General features: G+C 42.9%; 1 protein-coding gene across 1 annotated transcript; it reads right to left on the bottom strand.

Annotated features, from left to right (window-relative positions):
• Nucleotides 1–1363: 1363 nt before the first annotated feature.
• On the bottom strand, nucleotides 1364–19825 carry zc3h4 (zinc finger CCCH-type containing 4). Its single transcript, XM_037775005.1, has 14 exons — nucleotides 19508–19825; nucleotides 12423–12783; nucleotides 12199–12306; nucleotides 11014–11215; nucleotides 10381–10598; nucleotides 9514–9610; nucleotides 9263–9399; nucleotides 8994–9110; nucleotides 8112–8223; nucleotides 7840–7949; nucleotides 7146–7618; nucleotides 6550–6857; nucleotides 5443–5688; nucleotides 1364–5174 (listed from the first exon to the last, which is right to left on the bottom strand). The coding sequence occupies exons 1-14, from the start codon at nucleotides 19585–19587 to the stop codon at nucleotides 3484–3486; spliced, it is 4260 nt and encodes a 1419-aa protein (XP_037630933.1). The 5' UTR covers nucleotides 19588–19825; the 3' UTR covers nucleotides 1364–3483.
• Nucleotides 19826–22115: the final 2290 nt, after the last annotated feature.

Genomic DNA, 22115 nt, shown 5'->3' with positions numbered 1-22115 from the left:
TGAGGAGAGAAATAGGCATTAACGTAACATAATATTGATTCATATTTGATCAGCGTTGCCTAGTTTGACCGTTTGGTCGGAGTTCGCGAGTGATTGACAGCCGGCTCTCATAGACGGCAGCTGGACAGCAGACCTCAGATCAGCTCTGACTGCTTGTTTTCCTCCGGTCTGTGAAATCTTGCAGATGCCTTTAGGAGCAGCGGAGGACACAGAGGAACATGATTTTTTTCAGGTTACCTGTTTCATGCACTACTGTCATGATATAGCGACCGTTTTATAAAAATAACTTTTTTTTAATCATATTTGCTCCAATCTCGCCTACTTCAGTTTTAAGTGTTGACACTTGCTGGGAATAAATATCATTAACGTTAGTTGATTCAGGAAATATTTTTTTTTGTGGCACATTTTTTAAATAACATACTTTTAAATCTTTGGGCTCGGGAGTATTAAGTATTTTGTCAAAAGGCTCAAGTCCAAGTGAAGTCACGAGTCACTGGTGTCAAGTATAAAGTCATCAAACATATGACTCTAGTTCACACCTCTGATGAATAACATGGGAAGCCTCTGTGTGATGGTTTTAAACTTGTGTAGACTTGTTCCCAGTAAATGTTCTGTCACAATCACGATCAATGTACTCCTTCAAATTAAAGCTGCATATTTGTCTTTTTAAGGAAAAGGTCAACTAGCCTATGTGACGGACAATGAATCGCCTACCACACGTTTATACTGATACATAACACATTAAAACAGGATTGTTATGGAACTCAAAATGTTAACCGCTATTAGTTTATGCACTTCAGATAATTAGAAACATTAACTGTAAAATAAGAAACCGAAGTATAACAGCATGCGATTCCTTCAACACTCATATTGACGTCATTTTAACTAGCCTTATATACAAAAGCATAATAGATTTCCTGATATTCTGTTGTGGCTTTTGGTTTCGGTGTGCCACCCCAAGATTTTCAATTAAATGAAACTTTTCCGAGGACGCCACTGGCAGGACGACAGAACCACAACAGAACAGAACAGAAAAGGTCAACCCGCCTGAATAGTCCTGATTTACTAAACCCCACCCATCTGGTTCTTTAAGTAGCTTAAAATAAACATTATAGTGGTGGACTCAGAAAACACAGGAAAAATTAACACAACACAAACCCATTCCAAGTGGATATTTTAAACGACAAGGGAACAAAATCAAACAAAAGGTTGTTTTCAGCCTGCTGTGATGAATGACGTGGCGGCTTTGACATCTTTCTGCTGACAGACGGTTTATTCATTTAGATTTAAGTAACAAAATGGCTTCATAAATATAAAGTGGTGAAATTAAATGAATGAACTTGGGTAATAAAAATACAGAAAATAAGAGTTTTAACTGGTTGATCATGTATCAACTTTATTTAAATACTTTAACAACCTCACCTACAGTGTACAGTTAGAAAACTCCACTCCTCCAAAGACAGGATACTGGTCGAATTTACATAGCCAGAAAAAAACAAAACAACTGAAAACAAACTTACAAAACAACAAAGAACAATAACTTGCTATCGCTGACACTCGGCCTCCTAACAGGCTTTCTCTCTTGTCCTGACAGGAGGGAGCAATAGTGAATCTTTTGTTAGTTTGAATCTTTACACACAAAACCAAATAAAAAAATACATCTTTCTCCTCTCTTCACACGGTTACAGGCTGCCGACGTCCCACTGAGGTGAGCGGCAATCACATATTCCGGATATATAAAATGATTCAGTTCAAAAAATGTCAAGTGAGGAAGTATATTTACCCGAGTATAAAAAAATAAATTAAAATGATCAACATTTATACACAAGACGGTCGATCCAGACACCTTCTGGAAGTCAGAAACTTCTCCTCGACGGTGACCCCCACGTTTAAAGATTTTCAGACAGGCCTGACAATGAAAATCAGGCAAAATGGGAACAACTGCTCTTCCTCACCCTGATTCAGATGCTGCACAACTGTTTATGGTAAAGGGCAGGAACTATGAAGGGAAGCTTTAAACATCTGAACTGTTAATCCATCCCAAAATTAACATTTCCACCATGAAGCGTGCACTTCTTCAGCTGCAAGCCTGAGAGAGAAAACCGTGTTCAGTCTGTTTTATCAACACAGGTCGTGTTAAGATCTGACATTTGAATGGTTTTCTTTCCACAGACTGACAGTAGAGGGAGCACCTGCAAGAGATCAATGCACAATCCATGCATTCATTAAATTTTAGGTCCAAGTCTAGTTTATGATTGTCACACTGTCAGCAGCCAGGAAAGTCAAAAGAAATTGATGCTGTGTGAGGCTGCAAATTATTCACCAACCACTCTCAGAAATCTTTTCATTCTTGACAAAATAAAAACAAAACAACTAAAAGCTAAAGGCTAGATGGTGAATCAGTGAATCAAAGTGTCCCATTCTTAGTAAGGTGAGAAAAAAGTATGAAGATTAAGTGTCGGACAACCATCTTTTCCAGCTCTTCTACCTTAAAGCTACAGAAGCCGTCATTTATGAGCTCTCCGTTTTCACAGGAAGATAAAACAAAGCAACAGGACTGCTGAAGGGAAAAATAACAGTGGCGTAGTGGTTAGAGAGGCAGTCACTTCCTGCACCAGCAAAGTTACCTATTTTTGGGTAATGCAACAGTATATGAACAGCTGAAGGAGACATTAAAAACATTAATACAGCCCTCGAGAACACAAACCGACAGTGCAGAGAAAATAAATACTAAAAAAAAAAGCAGAATATAGATTCTAAGTTTACATATTTGCAATTGTTTCTGCAGCAAATGTGACACGGTGAGTCATAATGAAACAGTTTTCAGGGGTTAAAGAGATGCAAAGGCAGTGTTGTTTCTAATGGGCAACAGTGTTAAAGGAGTTGCCTCAGTGCCGTTCAATTAATCACAAAAACACCACAAATAAGCAATATTTTGTTGAGATGTATCCCGTCTTTTCATCTGTTGCCGAGAAGAGCACCGTCAACTTTGACTGCCCAAAAATATAGACAAGCACATCAACGAGTTTAGAGGTGAGGAGAAAATGTAGGAACTGAAATGAAGAGGATTAATGAAAAAAAGATGCGAAGCTAAAATGTTCCTTCCATATAAATGTGTTTTTGCTGCTCTCTGAATAACTGCTTTCATTAAGCATCAAGAAGAAGAGAATACATTTATTTATACATCAATAAGTTTGTTTAAAATAGAGATTTAACTTTAAACCCGACCCCATAACCCGACAGTCTTTTATAGAATCTGAATCTGCAACACTGCGCTAAAGTGTGTGTGTGTGTGTGTGTGTGTGTGTGTGGATGAAACATGTCGTGTTTGTTCACAAAAGTTCGTTTTCTTAACCAGTCCTACAGGCAGTCGCCTAGGTGCGTCTCCTTTCTCCGTTTCACCGATCTGTTCAGTGTCCAAAAAATGTTAAAACAAGCCAACGGGCGACCACGTGACGGGCTTTAGGGTTCAGTGGTCGGGGGTCACTGGCAGAAGGGCGAGGCTGTGGGGTCAAAGCCTTTGAAAACGTCCTTCAGCGAGGCGTTGTCCTGCTCCGTGGTCGCCTGGTCCGGCTGCACCGGACTGTTGCCTCCAAAGGGGCTGCCCGTGCCGCCGGGCTTGGCCGCCTGCTTCACCGAGCCAAACAAAGTGGCCACTGGTAGGTTGTGGACGCCGGCAGGCCCCTGATCCCCAGCAGCTCCGGGAGCACCCTGACCTCCAGCGGCGGCTGCAGCGGGCCCTCCCTGCGCCGCGGAGTTGGGCGAGGGTGCAGGTTTGGGCCGGGGCCTGTTATAGCTGTTGTATCGATCCGTTCCTTGCTCTGCACTTTTTTCCGGCTCTGGTTGATCCAACGCAGACTTCCGAACAAAAAGGGGCTCCTTGGACTTGGGTTTAACCGCCGGGGGGTCACTGGGTTTGGACTCTGTGCTGGCTGAGTTGGGGGAGTTGTTAGAGCCACTGCTGATACCAGGGCTGCCTGGTTTGTTAGTCCGAGGGTCATAGAGACTAATGGTGCTCAGCACACTGGCGCCCCCTGGTGCCCCGGCTCCCACACCGCGGCCTGCCCCCCCTGAGGAGAGCAGCCTTGGGTCGTAGGGGGCGATGGTGGGGGGAGAGGAGCTAGATGTTGTTGCTGGAGATGTGGAGGGGACAGGAGGGGGCACAGGGTCTGATGGTTGCTTCAGTGCTGACTTCTGGGGCTGGAGACGGGGGTCTAAGGGGCCTTTACGGGACACACGGGGGTCAAGAGGCTTTTCTGCAGGTGGGGGAGGCATTGGGGGAGGAGGACCCAGCAGCGACAGAGGGGGAACAGGGGAGGGTAGGAGAGGAGGGGAGGGAGTCTGGGACGGGCTGGAGTTGACAGTCTTCAGGATACGAGACAGCAGTTCAAAGTCTGGGAGGGAGGAGGAGGAGGAGGAAGAGGGACCAGGGGGGTCCAAGGAGGAGGGAGGAGGCTGAACGGGAGGAGGCTGTGAGTGAGGGAGCGACGTTTGGAGCGACTGCTGAGCGCGGGCCACACGTGGGTCTATGGAGGAGACGGGAGGGATGCCTGGTGGGAGGGGAAGGAGGTCCTGCTTGGGGAGGGGGAGAGGAAGGAGATCCTCAGGCGACCAGGTGATGGTTTTGGCGAAGGCCGGCATGTGGAGAACAATATCCTTCTTGATGTGGCTGAACTGCTGCAGCTGTGAGCGCGGGTCTCTCAGAGCCATACCCATGAGCGGGTCCAGAGGAATCGGCACCGGTTTGTCCCGTAGAGCCCGCTCCGTCTCCTCCTCCTCCACTGCCGGGGTTGTAAGCGGTGGGGGCTTGTAGACCAGAGGAGGCTCTGGTTTAAGAGCAGGAGGCGAGTGGGAGCTGGATCCCGCTGAGCCAGCAGCAGCGAGCCGGGCTAACCTGGGGTCTGCAGGCGGTCCTGTTAGAGCGGGCATGGAGTGGGTGGGGTCGGAGAGTTGAGCCGAGTCGCCAGCACGCGTCAGGCGTGGGTCCCGAGCCAAGCGGGGGTCGGCCGGCCGAGCCGGAGCGTGGGCAGGGGAGGCCTTCTGGAGACGAGGGTCGCCCAGGGGGCCGTCAGGCTTTTGAGGAGCTTGGGTCTGCTGACGGAGCGTCTTCAAGATGGAGGTCACGCTACCACCACCATCCTCATCCTCACTGGAGTACCAGTTCCCTGAGTCACCTGAGAAGGAAGGACGCACATGTTTGGATGTTAATCTCTGGAAAAATCAAAGTTTGTTAGGAAAAACAAAAACTTTACACCAGAAACAGATGTGATTAACCTGGAAACGAAAAAATAATGCCCCCTGTGCGTAAAGGACTTAAATATAGTGTTTTAAGGCAATATACTGAATATATGAAAAAGGGATTATGTAAAGGAGAATTACGACTCACTATTACAAAGGAATAACTAATTTATACACAAACAGGTGCAGATGATTTCCCTCTACCTTCAGTGTCTCTACTCCTCTCTGATCCTCCCTCGGCCATCCGGCGAGCTCTTTCTTCTTCCTGCTGCTTCTGTTGGATCCTCATGAACAGGACGCGCTGCGCCGGAGGCAGGAAGTCAGGCACAGACATCCCTCCCTGTTTGGCTGACGCTCCGTTAGCAGAGCCTTCTTGGCCACCTGATTTGTTTCCATGTTTCCCTGGTCCTCCTCTCTCATCCATACCACCAAAACCCTGGTAGTTGTCACCTGAGCAGGAACAGCGAGTGTCAGTACAGAAGCAGTAAAACCCTTTTTCCACCAAAAATTAGTGCATATATGCAAGTTTCTTAAACACTGGAAAAACCTGCTAAAAATAGGGGATAGACTCCTTTTCCCATTGCCAGTAGACGAGTATCCCTTTCTGTTTTTTTTCTGGTGTGTCACGTTTGACGTCATGAATGCGACAGAAAACGGTTAGAAAACGTTACGGTGGTTACTTCTTTTTTTATATCTGTTATTATTCAGTCTCTCTTCAAACTCTCAAACCAGAGTTGGTGGTTTTTGGAACAGTGGACTAAAAAAAGACGGTTTTATTTTGTTTCTGTCAAATTTGAATCAAGTGTGTTTTATAATGATCAGCGAGATCAAATTCATGTTTTTGTCAATGGAGTCTGGTAGCTTTGAGGAGCGCATATAACGGCTGTTTCTTTTTGCATCTAACTGTAAATTAAGGTTTTATTTTGACCAAACCAGAGTTGGTGATTGTTAAAACCGTGGAAAGCCTAACAAAGACAGTTTTGATGAGTTTATTTTGTCTGAATGAAGTGTGTTTTGATGATCAGCGGGGTAAAATCACTGTTGTCTGACTGGAGTCTGGTGGCTTTGAGGAGAGCGTATTAATTGTATGTTTTATACGTTAATAAATTATAATAATTGTCCAAATCTCTGTGGATATTATTTATTATATATTCACTTCAACGCACGTCATATAGCATATGTAATCTTTCCCACAGATGTTAGTGGTTTTTTTTGTCCTGTGTATCAATCAACTGATTGCTCCAAAGCTAACTTGGTACTTGTTCTTTCAGTCTTTAATCGCTCAGTTTGATTCTTGTAATTGACTCTCACCTTCTTGCACCACTCCCTCCATCTTCATACTGTCCTGCTGATTGAAGAAGTTATTAAAGAAGTTCGGAGGAGGACCTGGAGGATGAGGACCTCCATGTGGAGGGCCGTCACCAAATCCTCCCATCATGGGCGGTCCGCCGGGGCCTATGTTGGGGGGCCCCTGGTTCATCCCGAGGTTGGGGCCCATGTTCTGCATGTCGGGGGGCATCATGCCTGGAGGAGTAGGGAAGCAGGGGGGAGGACCACCAGGGGGACCTTGGGGTCCAGGTGCTGCAGTCTGACCCTGGTTGCCACTGGGAGTCTGGCCCCTGATAGAGGAGGGAAAGGAGGAGTAATTTCAGAGACTTTGCAGGGACAAATCAGGGAAAGTTTAAAAGTAACTTGACACTAAAACATCTGTCTAACAGCGAGGTAAAGCAGTGGAAATATTCTAAATATAGCATACACTTAAATTTTTTTAGGTGACTAAAATACGTTTTCCTGTCTGTTTCACCAAACTGGGGGCGTGAACACACCCACTATGGATCAGTCCCTCATACAACCTCACTTCAAAACACCTGAACTATCCCTTTAATGTTTGTCTTCTGATTTCTTACCTGACGGCCAGTTTATGAGCCAGCTGTCCCGTCGGCTGAACTTTAATCTCAAACAATGAGGGGATCTTCTTCCCCCCGCCGCCTCCACCTCCACCTCCACCACAAGGAGGTGGGGGGCCCATGTGGGGAGGAGGGCAACTGAGATTTGGGGGCCCGCCTTGGAAGGGACTTCCGTCAGGAGGATGGAGAGGTGGTCCAACACACGGGTTAGGCCCGGGAACAGGCCCCTGTCCTGAGGGAACTTTGTTGCCGAGGGGCACTAGGTTAGGTCCAGAAAGACCCCCAAATTCAGCCGGCGATGGCCCGCTGAAATCCCCACCCCCGGTGTTGGTGTCTACAGGAACAGGCCGAGGAGGAGTGGGGAGGAGGCCGACTCCAGGAGGGGGTTTGGGGAGAGGGTTGATCCCCTGCTTCTTCAGCTCCTCCACCTCCTTCTCATCCTCAGCTCCGGCCTCTGCGTCCTCTGCCAGCATCTAGAAAAAAACACACATATCCACCGATAAGTTCATCTGAAATATGTTCTCAAGGTATTTATAAAATCAAACAAGCAAATTGTATAAATGAAAACGTTTCACTGTATTTTTCGATCTTTAAAGAACCTAGACGTACATATAATACTAATAAAAAAAAAAGATTTTCAGACCTTTTAAAGAAATTAGCTGCGAGAAAGGGGAACAGTGTTGGAGGATCCTACCTTGTTGAGCAGGTCCTGCGTGTCATCATTGAGGGCGTCATGTGAGAACATGCATTCGTCGCCGTTGACACAGTTCCCCGTGGTGTGGAACAGCTTACAGGGGAATTCACGTAGCATGGGAGTCAAGGAGGAACACTCACAAAAACACTGAAATGTTCTCATTTGAATTCTGAGATTAATGCAAACCTATTCTCAGTTAGATGCATCTTCACACAGGTAAAAAATTGTCAGCTTCAATAAACCCACAATTCCCTTGTAATAGTAAAGGATATCATGCATGTAAGGACAGTGGTCGGCTCGGGCACAAAATCCGGTGATGTAGAACTTGCACAGCTCCTTCTTCTTGGGCAGCTCAATGTCGTGGCTGAAGTTGCAGTGGTCCCCCTGGAGGTTGAAAAAAGGCCAGAATGAAACCTGACTCACATGTTTGAGAGAGCCACCTATAGACAACTTAAAGACCAGAGAGGACAAAATAAATGTTTCGTCATTGTGTCTTGATGCCTGTTATTTTCAGGGTTTTTATTCCGCCTAAACTAAATTAGTTCAGTTCACTGGAATCATTTGAGTTTAACCATATGTTAGACCATTTGTAGCTGCTTTAATTTGCTCACTAAACTGGGTTGCAAACAACTTCAAAATCCAGCCTTTTTTAGGGAATTTGTATCACATTGGAGGAATCAAATCCACCAGACTCAATTAACAAAAACAGTAATTTTACCTCACAGAACACAGAAGTTGCTGGTCTACCGCTGCCTCGATTGGTTAGTTTGTTTGTGTTATTGTGTGACTTTGGTGAATCCAAACTAACCCTTTAAAACAGTAAAGTCACACAATAACACCAACAAACTAATGGATCAAAGCAGCGGTAAACCAGCAACTCCTGTGTTCTGCGAGGTAGAATAACAGTTTTTGTCAATGGAGTCCCAAACTTTCCCTTTAAGGCTTCAGCGAATATAACTTCAGAATCAGCTTGGAATGAAAAGTAATGCAGCTTATTTTCCTGAATTACATATTATGTGTGAATAGTAATCCAGCCTTTTTGGGGGAATTTGTATCGCATTTGAGGAACTTTTTTTCCTGGAATTGTGACAAAACTACACATTTTCTGAATTTACTGTGAATTTCAAGTAAAGAGAATATTTGTGCGGTCTTACCCAGGTGCATCGTCCCTCGATGTAGTACTTGCAGATGGCCTTTCCTTTCTTATCCTGGTGCTTATCATTATGATTCCTCCTCCCGAGTCCTGGTCCATCGCCTCCTCCACCTCCGTCCTAAAATACATACAAACAAGCCGACACAGAGGGAGAGAGCAGAGTGTCAGTAAGAAAGAGACATTTATGTCATTTTATTCCTCAAGTTTAATAACTATAAAAGGATTTGTCCTGGGGGCTGATCTGATAACAGAATTACAACACAGCCTTACCCCGTTGTCCATGTCCCCGTTGTTGTCGTCATCGTTGCCCATGTCGCCTCTTCCTCTCCCGCGGTTTCGACCCCTTCCTCCTCTGAGCATACCCCGTCCTCCTTTACCCCTCCCTCGCCCGCGGCCACCTTTACCCCCTGGAGCAGAAATTGAAATCAAAGTGAGAGAGAGTGAATATTTCGGCGACATAGTCAGTCAAACTTTTTGTCAAGAAAGATAAAGATGGACAACTACCTAAAATCCAAACTCACCTCTGCCTCTGTCTTTGCCCTTCTTGTACTGATTGAGTTCTTTAGAGTACTCATCGTAGTCATCATCCCCCATGTTGTCATAGTCATCATCTCCATACTGTAAGAACAGATTTCACACGTCACTTAATAAGTATCACTTACTTAAAGGGATAGTTTGGGTGTTTTAAAGTGGGGTTGTATGAGGTACTGATCCATAGTCAGTGTATTACTACAGTAGATGCTGCCCCCGTCCACAGCAGTACATCACTTTGCTCTCGTGCTGGTACTCCTGTCTGTTTCTCCAAACTGGCGGCGTGCCGACCGTCATCTACTGTAGGTAATACACTGACACGTACCTCATACCACCCCACTTCAAAACAAGAGAACTATCCCTTTGAGGCTTCAGAGAATATAACTTCAGAATCAACTTGGAATGGAAAGTAATGCAGTTTTTTTCCTGAATTACAGATTACAACTGAATTATTTAATTTGTACTCTAAGTTTGGTTTGTTTTGGGAAATGAGAACACAAAAGAAAGCAAAGGACTGAACATTAGTTTACATGGATTATTAGTATTCAGAGTATTATTCATTATTATCACTATTCCTAAGACCCCCAACAGGCTTGATTTCTCAGTGCTGGACAGCAAAAGGGGATTGTTTACGATCACTACAGATGTTCCAGATGTTGTTTGTCTTAGACAGAATAAACTACTTTCTCACATGAAAATGAAGGACATGACTGCTCCATGTGTTTTTGTTCCCGAGAATGTTTCTATGTGAAATATATTTAAACAACTGTGCAAATACACAAAATAAAGCAACTTGTTTGCTGGACTTTGACCAAAGCAAATAGACAATAGGCTTCATCCTCAATTCCAAACCCCACCTCCATCTCTTCTCCATAGCCGTCTCCATCGTCGTTGTCTCCTCCCATCTTTCCTCCTCCTCCTCCTCCTCCTCCTAATCCTCCTCCTCCTCCTAATCCTCCTAATCCTCCTCCTCCTCCTCCGCCTCGACCTCCTCTTCCTCTGCTTCCTCCTCTTCCCCTCCTCCCTCCCCTCATTCCTCCACGTCCTCTTAGGTTCTTCATGCGACCTTTGCCCCCTGCACAGACACACAGAGAAATGAAACAAGAGTAAGCGACAGAGGCAACTTATCTATGGAATTTGAATTGATAAGAAACTTTTAGCAAATACATAAGCTCCTTTGTGTGTCCATAAATGTGCAAATGAAACTGAGTAGCGAGTAAAACAGAAACAAGGTGATGAATCTGCTACCAAACTTTTGTCACACAGTGGCACATTATCTTAAAAGTCTGTTTACTTTCCTAAAGGTCAGTGTGTATGTATAATAGTATGCCTAAATAAATACACATTTTCATAAATGTAGTTTAGGAAAAGGAACTTTCCACAACATCTGGCCTCACTGACTCCCTGAGAACTGGATTACATCTCAGCTGGGTAAATATTTAGCATGCAGTAGAACTTCAACAGCTTTAACCCGACTGCCGTGGACCCACCTCGTCCGCGGCCGCCTCCTCCCTCCTTGGCCTTACGGTACTGGTTGAGCTCCTTGGTGAAGTCGTCATAGTCTTCCTCCACCATTTCCTCCTCTTCCTCTCCCTCAAAGTTTTCCTCTTCAAAGTCATCGTAGCCTCCGTAGCCCTGCTTGTCCATCTTCATGTAGCTGCCCTTCTTTGGGCCGCCGTAGCCCCCATGAGGCTAGAGACGGGTGAACGTGTTAGGCGATTTTACTTCACACAAAACTTTATTCAATATTGACGTAATGAGGAATACTGAAACCTTACAAAAGGGCGGGTTCATCTTCGTTCTGTTTTGGGGTTTTTTTCAAATAGAAACGGCCACTCAGCCGTTGCAAAAATCAATGACAATGGTATTCAAATTAAGCTAATCAATAAGGTTATGAATAATGTCAACGCTAGCACTAGCTGATCAAAGTTAGCTGTGCTAAGTTTAGAAATAACTGAAAAGGTTAGTTCGGATTTTTTTAAGTGGGGTTGTATGTATACTCCTGTGTTCAGCTTTTGTGAATGGAGTCTGGTGGCTTTGAAGAGAGCAATATAACCGCGGCTGTGGACTGGAGCAGCAGAAAAACACATTTTAATTCTGAATCAATATCAGTTTAGTGTACGCTATATTTAGCCATCGCCATCAGACAGCCCTTTCTGACACTAACTCAAGCGGTTATATCGCTGTCTTCAAAGCAACCAGACTCCATTCACAAAAACAGTAATTTTACCTCACAGAACACGGGAGTTTCTGGTCTACCGCTGCATCCATCAGTTAGTCTGTTTGTGTTATTGTGTGACTTTCAGATGTGAACTAACGTGGTGTAGCTTCGTGCCGGTACTCCTGTCTGCTTCTCCAAACTGTCAACCGCCATCTAAGTTACTGTATGTACCGTTAATACACTGACTTTAAGGATGTAAATATACTGTCAATGTAGCTGCGTCATCATGCAGAAACCTACGTCAGGTCACGTAGGAAAACGTCTTTAGAAGGGTTTGGGAAAATAGCATTTTGACACTAAAACATACATACTTCGACTAAAATTTGAATGATCGAATTTGAAAACCTGAGAAAAAATAGAAAATAAATAATGGACCCGCACTTTAAAAGACATTTGATTGAGATAAATATATGAGGATTGTAACGTTAAGTGTGAGTTAGTTCTTTAGACTTACAGGAGGGGGGTACTGAGGGCTGTACTCTCTGTACTTCCTCTTCTCACTGGGACTGTAGTCAGAGTCATCACTGAAGTCCGAGTGTTCGTCATCGGAGGATGCATGACGCTGCGAGAGAGCGAAATATAGATATATTCAGATAAAAAGTGCTAGCGATAGACAGACACAGGTTCACAGTTTGTAGATCAAGACAGAAGGGTGCAAATAACTAGGAAGAAACGTACTTTGTGTTTGGATTTGCGTTTCTTCTTGGACCTCCTCTTCTCCCGTTCTCGCTCCCTCTCTTTCTTCCTCTTCCTCTTGCGACGGTGGGATCTCTCTTCATCCGAATTGCTGCTGCGCTCCTTACTACGCTGAGGCCTCTCCGCGGCCCCTTCCCCTACTGCTTCACCTCCTCCGCCTGCTTCATCACCGCCATCTCCGCCTCCTCCTCCTCCTCCTCCTCCTCCTCCTCCTCCTCCTCCGCCTCCACCTCCTCCTCCTCCTGCTGCTGCTGCCACGGACGTACCTCCACCAACCTCTTCCTCCTCCACTTCTCCCCCATCATCTTCCAGCTCGCCCTCCTCCAGCTCTCCATCTTCTGGCCTGTATATGTACAGATAACAAGAGGGGGGAAGTTACATATGTCATCTTCTCATGGGCTGTGGCTCAGTCTGCAGCCATATCTTAGGTTTTGGGACATAAAATAAAAAATTATAAACGTATAATAAAATTATTAAAGAAAAAGCAATGGGGGAAAAAAATTAAATGAACATTTAATGTTTTGTTTTCAGCGTTCGCGGATGAAAAACGAGTACAGAGGCTTGTTAAGGTCGACATTAAGTCCATAGTTCAAGGATTCATAATTTACGCAGCGCAAGTTGCATTATTTCCATTTTTGTGAGTCGAACCAACGTAATTTTCTTAAGAAGAATCAAGAAATATCTTGACCCTCAGGCATAATTTGGGCTGAAACACATCATTCAGGTTAAATAGAAAAAATAAAAAAGGTTTTAACTATTAAATTTGTGGCCTTTGGCCCACTTGTAAATCTCTGAATGTTATCCTTGTAGCACCTATTGCTTTCCGTCGTAAAGATTTCTTATTCTAAACGGCACTACAAGGGATCTGTATTTTGAATCTTAAGAGCACCAGATACACCTGATTGGTGATTAATGTCAGGGGGGGGCATAAAATGCAAGATGGTGTTTTTATTAGTGCCTGTGACTCTGACAGGTGTATTTACACAGCACCTCTATTTCTCACAGATGTGTGCCTGCTTAAACTTCTGATGAAGCCACTACTTCACACATAAATCCACTCCAAAAAGTGTACATAAGTAAATACTTAAAAGGACTCACCTAAAACTGAACACTCAAGATATAAGCCAGGCGAATGCTGCTTACACTGAGAGTATATTGTCTTATACTACAGTACAAAAACATCCAAATCAGCATCAGGAACAATAACAGAAAATCCACTGCAGTATGGTTATAATTACTACCTCCAGTTTGGCCTACACACCTTATTGTCAAGCTGCCACTGGATAACAATGATAAGTTAGAATACACATTAGGCACACATGCCACTGCTTCACAGGCATTAAATGCATAGAAAACACCTCAATGCAAACTTTTTTTACAAAATCCGTTCAACACCTTTCTAACTGGATTTAACCACATCATATGAAAGATATGGAATTTAATGTTCGTGCTGCACAAGCATCACATCAGGTCTACCTACACAAGTGTCATGTGTAATTTCAGTTTTAAATAGTGTGAACATGTGATGCTTCTGGCAGGGGGTTTTGAATCGTATCCCACACAAAAGGTCAAACCCCCAAAATGTCCCAGGCTGAAGGGATCCCAATTCTACTGCAGTATTGACGGACAAGAAATTACCAATGTGCTGTTACTGTGGCCAACTGCCAACGGAGGATCATGAGATCCTTATTGACATGGATCACATGCAGGCCTGTTCCTGCAGACTGGGGGGTGTACATGTGAAAGGGAGGACGTTGTTTTAAAGGAACAGTTCGTACAGTACAGTACATTTCAGGGGATCTATAAGCAGAAATGGAATATATAGTTTTCATAACTATCCTTTCATTTGGGTATAATCACCTGAAAATAATGCATTTTCGTTAGCTTAGAATGAGCCCTTCATATCTACATAGGGAGCGGGTCCTCTTCAAGAAGTCCGCCATGTTGCTCAAACCAAACACTGGCTCTAAAGAGAGCCTTTCACGTTTTTATGTTACCTGAAGGCCACCGTAGTTCTCCGACACGCTTGTGAAACTGCGGTAACTTGAACTGCAGAGTGCTAAACCGTGGTCTGACTTCCGTTGCTCCTAAAGTTGTGTTATTATGGTGAGGACGGCCTCTGAGCTAGGCCAACAGCGTTATCACGGTTTTGCACTCTGCGGTTTACGTTACCACAGTCTTGGAATGGGAGGAGTGAGCGGAGGGGTACTCAGTTGGGTGCAATCTGCAACCACACCACTAGATGCTGCCAAATCCTACACACTGTACCTTTAACAGCAATGAAAAATGTTAAAGTTAAAGGTCCAGTGCGTAGGACCTGGCGGTATCTAGCGGTGAGGTGAGGAGATTCCAACCAACTGAAGCCTCTCCCGTGAGCCAAGCGCGTTGGAGAGCTACAGTGGACGGCACGGAAACACGAATGTCCTTCTCTAGAGCCATCTGGAGCAGAACCAGTGCGTACAGTGCAAGTGTATGTGGGAAGTGATTGGTGAAGCAAGAGAGAGAGAGCGGCAGCGAAGGGAGCAAGTAACATTATCGACTTGGGCCAAAACAGGAAAAGTTAACCGTGTTTGGTTTGTCCGTTCTGGGCTACTGTAGAAACACTGCAGACTCTGTGAAGAGGACCTGCTCCCTATGTAGATATGAAGGACTCATTCTAAAGTCACGAAAACACAATGATTCCTATTATCTGGTGATTATACACTAAAGAAAACATACTTATTCATTAAAATTATATTACATATCTGTCAATAGATCCCCCTAATTGTTACACACTGCTCCTTTAAACTACTGCCATTAATCCAAATGGTTTTGACATTAAAACTGATAAAATGATGAGCATTAATATTAACATGTACCGTTTTCCTTCCCTACCAGCCACCATTTTCTGAGAAGAGGTGCCAGTTTTATCTAAGCAATAGATCACAACCAACAATTGACCACAAATATTCTTGTCATGGTTAGTCATTGTTTTGTCTGCCATTTTCTCTGGCGTGGATGTGATATGACTTATGGATCAGGCTCTGACAGGGATTAATAACAATGAAAAGTATTTATTACTATATCAATTAGGTCCTGGCTCTCCCGCAGAGGCCCACACCCAAAGTAGGCTGACTAGTGCTGCCTGCAGCAGGCTGGCAGGGAGGCCTGAGGCCAGAGTGATGTGAACAGGATTCACTGACATCACTGCTGCCTTACAACATCCTACAAAGAGAACAGAATGAACTGACACAAAGCAGGTAGGTGGCGGGTTTAGTCGACCTGCTTTGAGGCAAAATGTCAGCTATGTGTACACCGCACCACATCCTCAGCATGCCAGCTTCCTCTGGGGAATAATCAGCCTTAATAATCTGAACTTCATCTCTCTGTCATGAACACAATGTTCATCTGCAGAGCAATATTTCATCCTTGGAACAAAACGAAGACAAATTCGAGCTTTACAGACTATAAAATCATCATTTGAACATTGTAGGGAAGTCCTATCAGAGGCTGTTCATTTGAGAAAGTATTTTTTTATGAGTCTGAACCAACCATGTCATACTAGCTTGTTGCAAAGGAGGCTAAATAACGCTCCAAACTTGCGCTAAATTTTGGCGAGGAAAAACTGGCATGGCCATTTTCAAAGGGGTCCCTTGACCTCTGACCACAAGATATGTCAAATTAAATGGGTTCTATGGGTACCCAAGAGTCTCCCCTTTACAGACATGCCCACTTTATGATAATCACATGCAGTTTGGGATCAAGTCATAGTCAAGTCAGCACATGGACACACTGACAGCTGTTGTTGCCTGTTGGGCTTTGCCATGTTATGATTTGAGCATATTGTTTTATGCTAAATGTAGTACCTGTAAGGGTTTCTGGACAATATCTGTCATTGTTGATTGATTTCCAATAATAAATATATACATACATTTGCATAAAGCAGCATATTTGCCCACTCCCATGTTGATAAGAGGATAAATACTTGACAAATCTCTCTTTATCACATTTCAATATTTGAATCGATTGACAGCCCTAGTCCACACACAAACTCACGTTATCTGCTGTGTGTTATAGAAGACAATCTAGATCAAACAACAAAATCTGTCTTCATATTTAGGCTCATTTGATTTCACTCTAGAACAAAAGCCTGAATGAAATCCCAAACTTCCCAGCCAACATTTGTATGTGGGGCCCATGTGGGTAGTAAATGGGCTGAAAAATGGGCCCTATATGGGATTGTCCGCGGGTTCCATAATGACCCAATGTCAATTGCCCATATGGATTCCATGCAGGATTACAATGGGTGTTATGTGGGCCCCCAACTGGGCAACATACCCAAGATCCATCTTGGTCCCAGCTTTAAGTTCTATGTGGGTACTACATGGGGACTCCATGGGCTGAAATATGGGTTGTAAGTGGGTTTGTCCACAGTTTCTATGTTGGCCCCATGCACTAATTTCCCAGTAGTGACCCAACTAGGACCCACACAGGTAGTCCACATGGGGAGCCCATTTGGGACCAACTTAGTTGACCCAAGTGGGCCCCATTTGTGTTGCCCATTCTGAGCCCCTGCACTAATTTCCCATTAGTGACCAAACTAGGACCCACATGGGGAGCCCACATGGGGAGCCCATTTGGGACCAACTAAGTTGACCCAAGTGGGCCCCATTTGTGTTGCCCATTCTGAGCCCATGCACTAATTTCCCATTAATGACCCAACTAGGACCCACATGGGGAGCCCATGTGGGACCAACTTAGTTGATCCAAGTGGGCCCCAGATAAGATACCCATTTTGGGCCCATACCTACTTGGTACCCAGGTACTCTGAGCATAACCCATGTGGGGCCCACATAACCATGTTGGCTGGGTTGCTATACTAAAGTATTCTCATGTACTTTTACCATCTTTCCTCTGTCATTGTACACAAAGTAGCTCCCTACATTGTGTTTTCAGACAATATTGGTTCAATACAAAAGCTCAGTATCAGATTGTCATCTTTTTATCTCCCCGCCTCAAATACTTTGCTAAACTCAAACAGGTTCTTTGTCCTGAGTCCAATCCAAACACCACAAACTCAGAGGAGTATCATCTCAACAGCCAACTAGCGGCATGTGTCGTTGAGGCCTCTCGGTCATAGCACAGGGATTTCGCTGTATTATGGGAAGCAGGTTTCTATGAATAAGGAGTGGCTGGATTCACCCCAGGCAGAAGCTGGTGGCCTCTCTGGCTTGTGGAGATACTATACACACATCACCTGCTGCCAACAATGTGCCAGTTTGAGGAAAAAACTTCCAATGCAAACAAACTCCCAACCAGATTTCTCTATGTGTCAGCCAGGAAATTAATAGGTCAGGTCAGTGTATGTCTACCAACACAAACTATGGGCTTTAACACACCTGTGAGAGGAAAAACTGTTATTTACTTAATTGATTAGACCCCACACAAGTATCAAAGTACTGCCAAGTATGTACAAGTATATCATCCATAACAAGTTTCCATTTATATCCATAACATGCCCTACTAGCAGACTAGAAGATCTGAAAGTTCAACAGATGATTGAATCACAAGGATTTACCATGCATTATGGTACATTAATTAGCTCAGTGGATGAGTCAATAAGTTAATTCTAGAAGCAAAAGGGCCATAATTAAAATGGGGAATACTTACTGTGACAGGGTTTCTTCACATTTTGCACTCAAAACCATAGAAAAAGGTTATTTTTTCCCCCTAACCTTTAACCTTTTTAGGGGACACTAGTGGGGTCTGTCTGTGGGTCTTTGGGAATGGGGCCAACTTATTAGTAACATACAGCACATTTTGTGCTGTGGAAAAAAGGGAACTTTGTGTTTTTGAAACACTTCTGGGATGCTTTGCAGACGTTTTACACTTTTTTTGGGGGGGTACTTTTTTGTGGATGTTTTGGGGGACGAGTCAGTGTGGGCACGGCTGTGAATAAAAAGGGATATGTTAAGACAAATATATCCATATGACAGCAGGCAGCACACAAACGCGTTTTAAAAAGGCACAATTGTGATTAGTCTGCACTTTAAAAAAAATATTTTAACGTTAACTAACATTTGAGGGGAATAAATTCCAATCATCTTAAAGGGTGATCAGGAGCTTAAATAAGCTGTATAACTAGTGTTATTTAGGCAGAAAGACGACGACCCGGGACTATTTTAAAGTGCGTAGATCTAACTGAGCGGCAGGTTTGCCTCGCATGCGGCAACTGATTTGATTATAAAATACTTTAATAGCCCATACTGATCGATTAATATACATAAAGATGATCTCACGGTAATCGTTAACGTTATGTTTGATTCAACGACTTGAAACGCTAATGTGAAATTACCATTAAATAACAAAATAGCAACCTTAGCTTAGCACGACAAGCTAATGTTGCTAATTTAGCCTGAAACTACTAGGCCCCGTCGTTAGCATTAGCAGCATTAGCTTAGCCTGACAAGCTAATGTTGCTAAGTTAGCCTGAAACTAGAGGGCCCGTCGTTAGCAACATTAGCTAAGCCTGACAAGCTAAAGTTGCTAATCTAGCCCTGAAACTAGTAGGCCCCATCGTTAGCAAAAAATACTTTGATTTTTTTGGCAGTTATTGTCACCACACATACAATTAAATTGAATTAAAGTAAATTAACTGTTCTTAAACAATGGGTGAGTTATTAACCGATGCTTTATAACCGTTGAATTGACCAAGAATGGCGGTGAAAAGTATTATTAATCAGCCGTTTTTCAACAGACAAAGTTGGCTTGAGTCGAGTGGCCGTTGGTTGACCGTTGGTTGTGCTAACGTTAATTTCAAACAGGGAGTAACGGTTATTCCCGGGCTTGCTATTTAACGGTTATTAATAACGTCTATTTTGGCCTCCCCAGTTGGCGGTTGGTCTTGTCGTGTCAACATGGCGGTTCTTTACCTCTGTTGTTACTCGTTTATATCCAGAAAAAAGGCGAGTTTAATCCCTCTGAACAGAAAGAAAAAAAAGTAAAAAGAAACCATCGGGCTTTTTGTGTAAAAGCACAGGACAAAATAAAATAATTTCATTTACAATATGATTGTAGAATTACTCGACCTTTCGTCAGTCAGGAGACTGTTGTGTTCGTGGTTGGTAGTTGGGGAGTTTGGATGGACAGTCATGCTTTCCACAGCCATTTTCCTCTAAGCTACATTGAGGTGCAACAAAAATTACAACTTCGACACACTGGAATCTACTGGCTTATGCGTCACTTCACTAGGATACTACTGTTGATTTGATTTTTAGGAAGAGTTTCAGTTCATAGTAGGCAATTCTCCACCACAGTTGTAAGAGAAATATGATGAAATAGAGAGAGTCCTGACGTTCTCCGTCCTACTGTAGCGATGTGAAATGACGACTGATACACTTAAAATGGCCGACTGTCTTCTCCTAAGAGAAAGGGGGCGGTGTTTCTCCGAAGATGACGTCACGACGAATAACGTTCTTGTACGCTTTCTCACGGAAATTACCGAATGGAGGAATACGTAGGGTAAATTTAGCCCCCGAGCTTGACTCGCAAGTGCAAACTTGCAGGGCAAATAGTGATTGCAGAATATTTAAATAATTACAGTTTACTAGGCGTTTACTTTTATATAGTCACTTTACCTTCATATATCTTTACTTCAAATTCAAATAAACTTTATTGGCATGAATGTTCATAGATAGAGATAGATAGATAGATAGATAGATAGATAGATAGATAGTAACTTTATTGATCCCGAGGGAAATTCAAGTTTCCAGCATCACAGTTCCATAGTGCAAAACATGTTAGTAAAAAGGCAGTTAAAAAGTTAGTAGTGCAAAGTACAAAGTACAAAAAATATACCAGATATAAAAATACAAGGAGATGAAGAAGAAAACTGTTAAAACTGAATATAGTGCAGGGTAACAGCTGAGATACACGACTACTAAAAAAGTGAATATAGTGCAGAAGAGACTGTTAAAAATGAGTATAGTGAAGGGTAAATCCAGTAGCTTAGTCTATGAATCAGGTTACATTATTGCCAAAGCTAAATTATATATTATTGAATAATTATATTTCACCCAATAAATAATCACGGCATACCAAATGCATTTTAAACACACATTCTTTTACAGATGTAATCAATCAGAAACATGTTCAGAGTGTGTAGCACCTCTTATTGTATGGCAACAGATAGTAAAACTTACCTGTTATTTAAATAATTACAGTTTACTAGGCATTTACCTTTATATTGTCACTTTACCTTCATATATCTTTTTTTTCAGCTTCACAAACAGTTTCTTTCCCTGGGCGATAATAACTCTAAACTCTGTCAAACAGTAAATACCTCATAAAAGTCCTGCACTGAAAATGTTACTTAAGTAAAAGTACTAATACCACAGTGTAAAAATATTCAACTACAAGTAAAAGTCCTGCACTAAAAGTTACTTAAGTAAAAGTACTAATACCACAGTGTAAAAATACTCAACAACAAGTAAAAGTCCTGCATTGAAAATGTTACTTAAGTAAAAGTACTAATACCACACTGTACAAATACTCAACTACAAGTAAAAGTCGAAACACTTGGCACAAAAATTGGGCACAAGCATCATGGGCGCCTTAATATGACTTGAGGCCCCGGGGCTGTGGACCTTTTTGAGGCCCTACATACAGTGGGCAGTGACAAAAATATTTAATGGAGTGCCCTCTTAATCAGTAAACAGAATATGTCATCATTATAAGACAATACGTCAACAATATATCAAGACAAAGCTAGGTTATTGAGCCTAGTAGGCCTGTGTGCACCGCAGGAACACAAGAAGATCAGTTTTTTCAATTAAAGACCAGCAAACATCCCAGGTAAGATAACGCCCAAAAAGCTTAAAAAACAAAACTTGCTATAATAATAATTTTATTATTTACACATATCACAGCCTTTGTCTGAATATTTAATTCTTCTGGCAACGTTTGTCATGTAAAATTATATTCTGTTCAGAAAACCCTTAAATACTGTTTCATTAATTCTATTTATTCTAACCTATAAAGCCTAGAGACCCTGCAGGGTTCCCAGCTCTAGATCTGCAGACCACCTGCCCATTTTCCAGCCCGTGCATCATTGAAAAGCATCCACATTAAATATTATCACTAAAATGTCAAAAAAATAATTTACTTTAGGGACTTTGGGGATGTTGTAGTTAGCACGCAGGGAAGGAGACCTTTTGAGGAAAGGTTAAATGATCCCAATAAAAATCTTTTACAGGGGGAGGGTGTAATAGTACATACAGACGTGTCCTGGAGGCAGGACTCTGTACAGGCATCCTGTAGAACCAGATATAATGAAAGCACTCATGTAAATAGCTGCCTCGATGCTCATTTAACTGCTAAATGAAGCATCTGATGACAAATAACAAACAGAGTCCTTCTTGAAAATAAGCTGTGAAATGGTTTGTGAAAGACTACACCCAGGGGGAATTTACCAAATGCATCAGCCCTGCCAGCTTGTTGAACTATGTGATAAAGGTAAAAACAAATATAGAACAAAAGCTGTGGGGTTAAAGTTACATTAGTGGCCGATGCATAAATTACAAGCCAGCATAAATTATTTGAGTCCTTTGCGATATTTAAGACTGAAATGAGCTTTAAAAAAAACCAAATTTAAACTCTAAAACTAACACAATGATATATAAATGTCTGATATAAATT

This window comes from Sebastes umbrosus, chromosome 7 (genome assembly GCF_015220745.1).
Source record: "Sebastes umbrosus isolate fSebUmb1 chromosome 7, fSebUmb1.pri, whole genome shotgun sequence".
In the NCBI taxonomy this organism is placed as follows: domain Eukaryota; kingdom Metazoa; phylum Chordata; class Actinopteri; order Perciformes; family Sebastidae; genus Sebastes; species Sebastes umbrosus.
Note: the sequence above shows the minus strand (reverse complement) of the source record. Positions and strands in the feature narration are given on the sequence as shown.